The 12,158-nt window shown below is 41.4% G+C and overlaps 1 protein-coding gene across 1 annotated transcript in view; it reads left to right on the forward strand.

Annotated features, from left to right (window-relative positions):
- The window catches only part of LOC122939484 (dipeptidyl aminopeptidase-like protein 6), a 397,047-nt gene that overhangs the window by 363,336 nt on the left and 21,553 nt on the right, over positions 1-12,158 (forward strand). Inside the window, exon 18 of the mRNA XM_044295552.1 lies at positions 9,846-10,040. Within this exon, the coding sequence (XP_044151487.1) occupies positions 9,846-10,040 (195 nt within the window). The remainder of the gene's footprint in view (positions 1-9,845; positions 10,041-12,158) is intronic.

The following is a 12,158-nucleotide window of genomic DNA, read 5'->3' on the forward strand; positions in this document are numbered from 1 at the left end:
TGTCGGCCACCCAATTGACTAATGCCTGTACCTGCTCAGGCCTTACCATCCTTAGAACGGCATTGGGCCCCACCATATATCGCTGTAAATTCTGGCGGCTACTGGGACCTGAGGTAGTTGGTACACTAGGACGTGTGGATGTGGCAGAACGGCCACGTCCTCTCCCAGCACCAGAGGGTCCACTAACACCACCACGACCATGTCCACGTCCGCGTCCCTTACTAGATGTTTTTCTCATTGTTATGGTTCACCACAACAACAAATATATTATTTGGCCCAATGTATTGTATTCAAATTCAGCGGGATATAAATTTGAGGCCTAGTATTTAGGCGCTGGGTGACCGGTATGGATTTAGTGACAGAATTAGACTTGGAAATGCACAGAAGCGTGTGTGTGTGAAGTTATTCTGAATGACCCAATGTGCACCTTGAATATTATATACCCTTTTAGGGATAGATTTCAAATAGCTCTGATATTTCAGAAACCACTAAATTATGAAATTGCTAAATTGGGAATTGTATTTCAACCCAGAACAAGAAATGTGCTTGAACGGACACTAAATAACTCGCCCAGCTACAGCACTAACGAGAGATTTAGCAGGATATAAATTTGAGGCCTAGTATTTAGGCGCTGGGTGACAGGTATGGGTTTAGTGACAGAATTAGACTTGGAAATACACAGTAGCGGGTGTGTGTGAAGTTATTCTGAATGACCCAATGTGCACCTTGAATATTATATACCCTTTTAGGGATAGATTTCAAATAGCTCTGATATAGCAGAAACCACTAAATTATGAAATTGCTAAATTGGGAATTGTATTTCAACCCAGAACAAGAAATGTGCTTGAACGGACACTAAATAACTCGCCCAGCTACAGCACTAACGAGAGATTTAGCAGGATATAAATTTGAGGCCTAGTATTTAGGCGCTGGGTGACAGGTATGGGTTTAGTGACAGAATTAGACTTGGAAATACACAGTAGCGGGTGTGTGTGAAGTTATTCTGAATGACCCAATGTGCACCTTGAATATTATATACCCTTTTAGGGATAGATTTCAAATAGCTCTGATATAGCAGAAACCACTAAATTATGAAATTGCTAAATTGGGAATTGTATTTCAACCCAGAACAAGAAATGTGCTTGAACGGACACTAAATAACTCGCCCAGCTACAGCACTAACGAGAGATTTAGCAGGATATAAATTTGAGGCCTAGTATTTAGGCGCTGGGTGACAGGTATGGGTTTAGTGACAGAATTAGACTTGGAAATACACAGTAGCGGGTGTGTGTGAAGTTATTCTGAATGACCCAATGTGCACCTTGAATATTATATACCCTTTTAGGGATAGATTTCAAATAGCTCTGATATAGCAGAAACCACTAAATTATGAAATTGCTAAATTGGGAATTGTATTTCAACCCAGAACAAGAAATGTGCTTGAACGGACACTAAATAACTCGCCCAGCTACAGCACTAAGGACAGATTTAGCTGGATATAAATTTGAGGCCTAGTATTTAGGCGCTGGGTGACAGGTATGGGTTTAGTGACAGAATTAGACTTGGAAATGCACAGTAGCGGGTGTGTGAAGTTATTCTGAATGACCCTATGTGCACCTTGAATATTATATACCCTTTTAGGGATAGATTTCAAATAGCTCTGATACAGCAGAAACCACTAAATTTTTAAATTGCTAAATTGGGAATTGTATTTCAACCCAGAACAAAAAATGTGCTTTGACGGACACTAAATAACTTTCCCAGCCACAACAGGACAGCGGTAACGAGAGATTTAGCGGGATATAAATTTGAGGCCTAGTATTTAGGCGCTGGGTGACCGGTATGGATTTAGTGACAGAATTAGACTGGGATATGGCCAAAAAATAACCACACTATTGCTGGTTAAATGCACTTGGTGATGGGCGCAGCTTGCCCCTGATGTAGTATATGGCCAAAAAATGAACAGACTATTGCTGGTTAAATGCACTTGGTGTCACAGCTTGACCAACCACACTACTGAGGGTTAAATGCACTTGGTGACGGGCGCAGCTTGCCCCTGATTTAGTATATGGCCAAAAAATGAACAGACTATTGCTGGTTAAATGCACTTGGTGTGATAGCTTGACCGACCACACTACTGAGGGTTAAATGCACTTGGTGTGACAGCTTCACCCTGATGTAGGCTTTAGCCAAAAAACAACCACACCATTGAGGGTTAAATGCACTTGGTCGCAGCTTGTGCTGGCGCACCACAAGACACAAAATGGCCGCCGATCACCCCAGAAAAATGTGACTGACAAACGGTCTGGGCAGCCTAAAAACAGTGAGCAATTGAGGATCAGCAGCTCAATGATCCACAGCTGCAGATCGATCAGTTAATCAAGTCCTTTGGAGGAGTTAATCTGCCTAATCTCGCCCTACTGTCGCAGCCGCAACCTCTCCCTACGCTAATCAGAGCAGAGTGACGGGCGGCGCTATGTGACTCCAGCTTAAATAGAGGCTGGGTCACATGGTGCTCTGGCCAATCACAGCCATGCCAATAGTAGGCATGGCTGTGATGGCCTCTTGGGGCAAGTAGTATGACGCTTGTTGATTGGCTGCTTTGCAGCCTTTCAAAAAGCGCCAAGAAAGCGTCACAAAAGCGCGAAGAAAGCGACGAATACCGAACCCGAACCCGGACTTTTACGAAAATGTCCGGGTTCGGGTCCGTGTCACGGACACCCCAAAATTCGGTACGAACCCGAACTATACAGTTCGAGTTCGCTCATCCCTACTTATTAGGTATCGCCGCGCCGCGTCTGTAAAAATTCCCCATGACCCAACCCCCCAGATTAAAGGGAGTCTGTCAGCAGATTTACCCCTTTTTAACAGTTGCCATTATGCTGTAGCCGCAAAACAGACGATTAACACAGTACCTTTATACGCTTTGGTGGACTTTTAAATCTGCCAAAAACGAACTTTGATGAGGGCTCGCAAGTGCCCAGGGCGGAGTCCACCGTGTTGGAGCCCAGGCAGCTCTGCCTCTTCGGCTCTTATCCCCGCCCAGCCTCCTCCTCTGCTCGCCTATCTGTTGTCTCTCCCCCTCAGCGAGATCCCGCGCCGATGCGATAACTTCCTTGGCCGGGGCATGCGCACTGCAATGCCCATTGCTGACACGGCATCGCAGTAGCTTATGCGCATGCCCCGACCAAGGAAGTCATCGCGTCGGCGCGGGATCTCGCTGAGAGGGAGAGACAACAGATAGGCGAGCAGAGGAGGAGGCTGGGCGGGGATAAGAGCCGAAGAGGCAGAGCTGCCTGGGCTCCAACACGGTGGACTCCGCCCTGGGCACTTGCGAGCCCTCATCAAAGTTCGTTTTTGGCAGATTTAAAAGTCCACCAAAGCGTATAAAGGTACTGTGTTAATCGTCTGTTTTGCGGCTACAGCATAATGGCAACTGTTAAAAAGGGGTAAATCTGCTGACAGACTCCCTTTAACACGGTCAAAAAAATTAATTTAAAATGGTGCCAAAACAGCTATTTTTGGCTCTTTTCCATTTCTATCCGACGTTTCCGGTAAAAAACAAGGGTTAACAGCCAAACAAAACGTAATATTTATTACTCTGATACTGCAGTTTACAGAAACGCCACATTTGTGGTTGTAAACTGCTGTATCAGTAAAAGGGAGGCGCAAAAGGAAAGGACCGACATGGTTTCTGGAAGGCCGATTTTGATGGCCTTTTTTATTGACACCATGTCCCTTTAGAAGCCCCCCTGATGCCCCCCTAGAGTAGAAACTCCCTAAAAGTGACCCCATCTAAGAAACTAAACCCCTTAAGTTATTCAAAACTGATTTTACAAACTTTATTAACCCTTTAGGCAAATGGAGATGAAATTTCAGAATATGAATTTTTGGTAACCTTACCTCACAAATATGTAATATAGAGCAACCAAAAAACATATGTACCCTAAAAATAGTCCCCCAAAAACCGCCACCTTATCCCATAGTTTCCATAATGGGGTCACTTTTCAGGAGTTTCTACTCTAGGGGTGCATCAGGGGGGTTTCAAATGGGACATGGTGTAAATAAACCAGTCCAGCAAAATCTGCCTTCCAAAAACCATATGGCGCTCCTTTCCCTCTACGCCCTACTGTGTGGCCATACAGTAGTTGTACGACCACATATAGGGTGTTTCTGTAAACGGCAGAGTCAGGGCAATAAAGATACAGTCTTATTTGACTGTTAACCCTTGATTTGTTAGTGAAAAAAAATGATATTCTGAAATTTCATCCCCATTTGCCAATAACTCTTGTGGAGCACCTAAAGGGTTAACATAGTTTGTGAGATCATTTTTGAATACCTTGAGTGGTGTAGTTTCTCACATGGGGTCATTTTTGGGTGGTTTCTATTATGTAAGCCTCACAAAGTGACTTCAAACCTGAACTGGTCCCTAAAATAATGGGTTTTTGAAAATTTCTGAAAATTTCCAAGATTTGCTTCTAAACTTCTAAGCCTTGTAACGTCCCCAAAAAATTAAATAGCATTCCCCAAATGATCCAAACATGAAGTAGACAAATGGTATATGTAAATTAAATACTCTTTTTTTGAGTTATTACTATGTATTGTAGAAGTAGAGAAATTGAAAGTTAGAAATTTGCAAATTTTTCAAAAATTTTGGTAAATTTGGTATTTTTTATAAATAAAAAATATTTTTTTTTTACTCCATTTTACCAGTGTCAAGAAGTACAATATGTGACGAAAAAACATTCTCAAAATGGCCTAGCTAAGTAAAAGCGTTTTAAAGTTATCACCACATAAAGTGACACTGGTCAGATTTGCAAAAAATGGCCTGGTCCTTAAGGTGAAATAAGGCTGTGTCCTGAAGGGGTTAATTTATGTGGCTTCTGCCTTTTTCACCCCATGTCAAACAAGAGATTCAATGAGACAAACCTGGGTTTCAGGCAATGTTCCAAAATGAACACATTTTTACTGCCTGTCCAATCAATGTGCAGAAGGTGCAGCAGTTACAGAGAAAGCGGAGCCTCAAGATGTAATTGCAACTCCCCCGTTGCTCCTAGAGGCTTATATGTATATATTAAAGCTTCATTTTTCTAAGCAATGCGGGCACATATGAACATGGGACCAACACAGATGTCTTCAGCTGTCAAGTGCACATGTAACAGGTCAGCCAGTTTCATGGGTACAGATGTCCTTTAAATATTTATTATAGATGCACCCAATACAAGCTATATGTTACAGTAAAATGTTACTTTATTACAAACTGATCTAAAGTATAAAAACAGAAGTTCAGGTTTTTGCAAGAAATGTGGATCTTTTAGCAGACTCAGCAGAGATGAAACAAAGCAGAAAAGTGAAGTCAACATAGTGAGATAATGATACAGTCCAAGGTCACACAGAGAATGCCCATCAGAGCCAAGTAACTAACTTGGAAAAGTAGTGTTCAGTTTGTCACTTGAGCAACAACAGTGCACAGGGGCACAGACATGGAGAACATTGGCATAAACTCCAGGAGATACTAAGAGCAGTAGCAGGTTACCAACCTTGAGTGGTACAAGTAGATAACAGGAGTAGTAACCAAGAATAGGGCTTGGATGGAACCAGGATGCTGGGAAGGGTGACCAGAAGTAGTCCTTGGACGGAACCAGTAGTCATCAGGACCTAGTCAAGGACATAGCCAAAAGTCATAACCAGGAAAGCAGATCAGAAACCAAACATAGTTACCAAAGGGTAAGGCAGGACATAGTCATGAATAACCAGTAGTGCTACAAATAACTTGGAACTAGAAACAAACTTGGAACAACACTATGTATAACAGTCGTCATGTCCAGTTAGATTCCTTCAAATATGTGCAGTCTGAGCCACATTCCTATCAATGTATCCATCCAATGACACTGGCCTTGTGCATCCAGCATTTTCCACTTCCACAGGTCCAGCACTTTGTAACAAATACCTATTTTTGTATGCAAAACGGACAAGTATAAGACATGTTTTTTTTTTTGTGGGGCCATGGAACGGACATACAGATGCGGACGGCACATGGTGTGCTGTCCACCTTTTTTTCAGCCCCATTGAAACAAAAAAAAGCTGAATGAATGGGGATCAAAAACACAGGCATGTGAATCTCCTCTTAATGTTGGTCATGTTCATGTTGTTTTTGTTATTTTATTAGCTATGAACACATTTAGAAAATCTTATTTTCTATTAGATCTCCTTGTCTCCAGAAGGGGCGTGAGTTGTGAGTAAGTAGCCAATTTGCAATGGGTTATAAATCATCAGCCTGGAGAGCATTACAGCCTTTTGGTGCTGAGTTTGCAGTTTGCATACATTGCAGTGAAGGCTTATCCAGATCTGATGAAGCCCTTGGCTGCTAAATAACAAGTATATACAATACCCAATCGTTTCAATGCATTATGGCGCTACCACCCGCTAAGCCTAAGGCTGGGTTCACACCTGAGCGTTTTACAGCGCGTTCCTACGCGCTGTAAAACGCTCAACAAGGAGAAACCAATGATTCCCTATGGGAATGGTTCACACTTGGGCGTTTTACAGCGCGTACGATCGCGCTGTAAAACGCCCGACGCTCCAAAAAGTACATGAGCGACTTTTGGGGCGTTTGTGGCCATAGGACACTGTAGTGAATCACACAAACGCACGTCAAACGCGCGTTTACTATTACAAAAACGCGCATAAAAATGCGCGTCAAAAACGCGCGTAAAACGCGCGTTTGCGCAAAGCTCAAGTGTGAACCCAGCCTTATGCATATAATGAAGCATTTTTTATGTAAAACACCCCTATATAGTAAACCATTACTAAATGTACCAATTATAACATAATATATTACACACTGTAAATTATTATCCTCAGAACGCTCCTGCTGAGACTTAGGCATGGAAACCCCTACATTAGCAAAATGTTTTATGTGAAGAATAACAACATTCTATATTGAGTCACTACGATTAGCGTAACATAAAAGCAACCCAACACACATTTGTTTCCCCTTGATAATTATCTGCAGCATAGAAATTGAATTTTACATTAAGAATAATGTTTTAGCAATAATATAAAATGCAAGTACATTTTATAAACGATAGTCTCCATATCTTTAATGACTCTCCGGGGCCAATCTCACTATTATTCACCAGAAAACATGGTATCTCATAAAGCATAAAGCTCACGTGTCTTCAGAAATATCACAAAATATCCCAAGTGCAAAAATGGCATTCAGGAGTCACTCTTTTTCAGACAGTTTCTATTCCTCAATGAAAAGTAACCACCTTTGTATGGTTTAGTGCCTCTAGATCAGTGATGCTCAACCTGCGACCCTCCAAGCTGTTGTCAAACTACAACTCCCAGCATGCGCGGAGAGCCTACAGCTATCAGCCTACAGAAGGGCATAATGGGAGTTTTAGTTTTACAACAGCTGGAGGGCCACAGGTTGGGCATCCCTGCTCTAGAATCATGTGGCTCTAGATATGAAAAGCTGGAAGTTGGGCAGCCATGATTAATTTCCCAGTATTTTACCCCTAGAATATTGTAGTTTCTCTCCAAGCATGAAAATATGGAGTGACCACCATGAGAAGACCAACCCCATGCAGGAACCTCTCCCTGTTACATTCCCTATATGTTCCTGCACGTTTTGTCAGCACATCAGGCATTCTGTCTAGTAGTGTACTGGTATTCTGCCTAGTACTGTACTTCGGCCTGGTGTTCCAGTTCAACTGCATAGAAGTCACGTTCAATTGATGCTTCCATGTGGCCTTCGAGCTGCCAGGAAAACAGAGCTTGCATTGGCCTGCTAACTGAAAGAGCATTATGAGGCATATAAGAAAAACTAGAAAGTAAAACACTCTCCAATTCAGGACAGCCAAAACATGTTCGATTAAAGGGGTTGTCTAGTGATAGTCATATTCGAATTTGTGATATTTTGCGAATATTTATTAGAATATTAATCGAATATTTGAATCCAACTTTTGTTTTTTCAATAGGAAGAGGGTCATGTGACACATGAAACTTATTGTGAATTTCACAAGAAAAACAATGGTGTGCTTGGTTTTAACGTAATTGTCTATGCTGTGAAAATACGAGATGTGCAGCACCTGAAACTACGGATACTGGAAGCCTGTGCTAGCATTTCTCCTGCGGTGTTGCTATCAGTGTGTGAAGAGTGGGAGAAGAGGGTTGCATTGACAATCCAACACAATAGGCAGCACATTGAACACATTTTATAAGTGGTCAGTAACTTGTAAATAACTCATGAAAGAATAAAGTTACGTTAAAACCAAGCACACCATTGTTTTTCTTGTGAAATTCCCAATAAGTTTGATGTGTCACATGACCCTCTTCCTATTGAAAAAACAAAAGTTGGATTCAAAATGTCCGACTTCAAAATGGCCGCCATGGTCACCACCCATCTTGAAAAGTTTCCCCCCTCACATATACTAATGTGCCACAAACAGGAAGTTAATATTTTTTTAGAATATTCGTCATTTTTTTCCATCTGAAGTTATGATTCCTCCCTGCTTAAGTTGCTTGTTGGCCAATCAAGCAGGGAGGAATCATGTGTTCAGATGGAAAAAATTACAAATATTCGAAAAATGATTATATTGCACTATAATTCTAAATATTCGCAAATTCTCGAAGTGACGATATTCGCTAATTATAATTTGTAATTTGAATATTCGCGCTAAACACTACTGATGACCTATCTTTAGGATAGGCTATCAGTATCTAATCCAGAGGGATCCAACACCCCGCTGCTCATCTGTTTGGGAGTAGCGTTATCATGGAAATACACAGCTCAATTCAGTGTGCAGAGAATGGAGTTGGTTACTTCAGTGCTGTTCCCATTCACTTACAGTAACCAGCTTCGTCCAATACACAATAGATGGCCCTGTGTAGTTCCACCAACAATTGTACTTCAGAACAGTTTATCTGCAGGTATGCAGGGTGTCAGACCCCCACTGATCAGATATTGATGGCCTATACTGAGGATAGGCCATCAATAGAAAAGGACAACCCCTTTAATATATTTTGCATTGGAGAGCAGCTTCACTTTGACATGGAAGTTTGCTTTATTTGAAGATTTTACTTTTTTGGTGTTCGTAATACAAAAGACAAGGCTCTTAAATCATCCATTTACAATGTTTTTTATACACAGTATGTGAAGATTTGCGGACTATTGTCATAGACCACTGTTCATGGTCTTAACTTGGATCAATCAACCCCTTTTTGGTATTAGGTGTGCCAGACTGCATTGACTATTTCTTTATTAAAGCACTGTTACTGAACATAGAGAGAACCATGCAGCTGTTCACAGTTGCACAGTACTGTCCCTTTCTTGCACTGAGCAGTATGAACTCTGCAAGAAGGTACAGTATGCTGGATTAGATGAGCACAGGGTACAAGACAGACACATCGCTGAAGCCTGGAAGGTGGAAAAACACTAAACAACCAGACAGCAATCCCTGTTTCTACTCTTGAGTACCAGGTATGGGGGGAATTACCCTTAAATTACTCTAAACCACAAGTGAAGACAATATTAACCCCCTCCATTGTCCAAAAAAAAAACAAGGATAGGAACGCTAACCCTTTAATTACCCCAGTCTACCATGGAAGCAAATATTTACCTCTTTACTACTTTAAACCATGTTTATTTATATGTTTGCCTATTTCTGATGTCTAAACTTGGGGACATCTTATACCACATCATATATGCTGCCTGATTGTGGATATGAGCCATTTCTACCATATCCCATGTACCGTACTGCCGTTTTTAACATTAACTCATTCATTCTTTGAACAAGCATTTCAGTCTATAATAAAAGCACCTCCTTTCTTTCTCATAGGGATGGTAATCCTGGCAGTCAGAGCACCTCAGAGAAGTTTGAGGTCAACTGGATAACAGCGTTGGTCAGCTCTTTTAGTGTTGTTGTTGTAAAGTTTGATGGACGTGGAAGTGGCTATCAAGGCACAAAGCTTTTGCATGAAGTGAGGAAAGAGCTGGGAAGTTTACAAGAAAAAGACCAGTTGTCCGCTCTGGGGTAAGTATATATGACATGACTTCTGTATTTGATGTAAATTATAACAGAGATAATACATTTTGTTGTATATTGGAAAATGTATATTGGTCACTGTTGCATGTGTAGATTAGATTGGATTTCAATTGGTTTAGTTTAGCCCAAACTTGGTGAAAATTATAGATTTTGTTTGTTTTTGCTTCTCAGTGTGTTTTAAATTATATTTATTCAACGTATGTGATGAACTAAAATTAATATTTATAGGCCAAATTTTATTCTCTTTGAGATTTAAAGGGGTTTTCCAAGACCCTCCTAAAAATGTAAAATAAATAAATAGGGAACAGTAGGGACTGTTATACAGTAACAATAGATGGCTTACATGCCTGTCTGGTCCTCTGGTGTTCCAGTAATACAGCTCCTGTTCTCCTTGCCAGTCTTAGTTTCTGGTGTTGCAGCAATGACATCTCCAACTACTCTATGTGATCAGTGCAGTTAGTTAGTTATGAAATAACTACAGCATGGATCTCTCTGCAGTACTGATGTCCTAACTACTCCATGAGACTGCTAGGGCCATTGATTGACTGCAGTGAGGAGCACTGGAATGGAGGAAGATCAGACAGGAGAAAAAGGCTTTTATATACATTTTTTGAGGGTCTCAGAACCCCCTTTACAATTGAATACCATTTTACACTTTTAGATAGCAATGCTGCCAAATTTCAAGTATTAAAGGGGTTGTCCGGGTTCAGAGCTGAACCCGGACATACCCTTATTTTCACCCCGGCAGCCCTCCTGAGCCTGGCATCGGAGCATCTCATGCTCCGATGCGCTCCCGTGCCCTGCGCTAGATCGCGCAGGGCACAGGCTCTTGTGTTTACAATAACACACTGCCGGGCGGTAACTTCCGCCCAGCAGTGTGTTCGGTGACGTCACCGGCTCTGAGGGGCGGGCTTTAGCTCTGCCCTAGCCGTTTTACTGGCTAGGGCAGAGCCAAATCCCGCCCATCAGTGCCGGTGACGTCACCGGGGTTCCTGTCAGCCCCATAGAGAGCCCCGGTACGTCACCGGAACTCAGAAAAATGCCTTTTCCCTGCGCGATTTAGCGCAGGGCAAAGGAGAGCATCGGAGCATGAACTGCTCCGATGCTCATGTCAGGGGGGCTGCCTGGGTGAAAATGGAGGGATGTCCAGGTTCAGCTCTGAACCTGGACAACCCCTTTAAGTAGTGTTGAGCACGAATATTCGAAAAGTTAATTTTTCTTGTGAATATCACCACTTTGAGAATTTGCGAATATTTAGAATATAGTGCTATATATTCGTTATATCGAATAGTCATCATTTTTTGCAATCTGAACACATGATTCCTCCCTGCTTCTTGCTTGTGGGTCAATGAGTCATTGGCCCACAAGCAACTTAAGCATGGGGGAATCATGACCTCAGATGGAAAAAAATGACGAATATTCTAAAAAACGAATTTTGGAATATTCGTCATTTTTTTCCATCTGAAGTGAACACTTAAGCTCCCCGATTCCACCTCCATGGGAGGCCCCCATCCTTCACCTTCTTTGAAGTCTATTTATGTGTATAGAAGTATATTCAGTATACATAAGGAAGAAAAATAAGATTGAAAAATGATAAAAAATTTCAGTATATGCATAATACTTGATAAGAGTATCAGATATTCGTGAAATAATAATGTATATGTCATTCGAGAGGAGAATAGAGTGGAACAATGTATTTTATACAGAAAACGCACTGAAATTGCATTAAAAATGCATGTGTGTTTTTCTTGGATTAGATGCGTTTTTTGTTTATAGGCATATGATTTCAAGTGGGAATCACCAACTGGGACCATAATGATTGATATGTTAGTGAAAGATTGGTTTGACAGAATATAACTAGTGTTGAGCGTGAATATTCGAATTGCAATTTTTTTTCTCGAATATCGCAATTTCGAGATTTTGCAAATATTTAGAATATAGTTCTATATATTCACGAAATCGAATATTCGTTTTTTTTTTTTTTTTAATATATTTTTTTCTTTCCCACTTCCCTAAAGTTGTTCTTACCTGTCCTTTGGATTCCTGGCATCCTGGCTGCTCCAGTCAGTGCCCATTGCCGCTTCTGCCAACTTCCGTGCTCATGGA

Source organism: Bufo gargarizans, chromosome 5, assembly GCF_014858855.1.
Source record: "Bufo gargarizans isolate SCDJY-AF-19 chromosome 5, ASM1485885v1, whole genome shotgun sequence".
Taxonomy (NCBI): domain Eukaryota; kingdom Metazoa; phylum Chordata; class Amphibia; order Anura; family Bufonidae; genus Bufo; species Bufo gargarizans.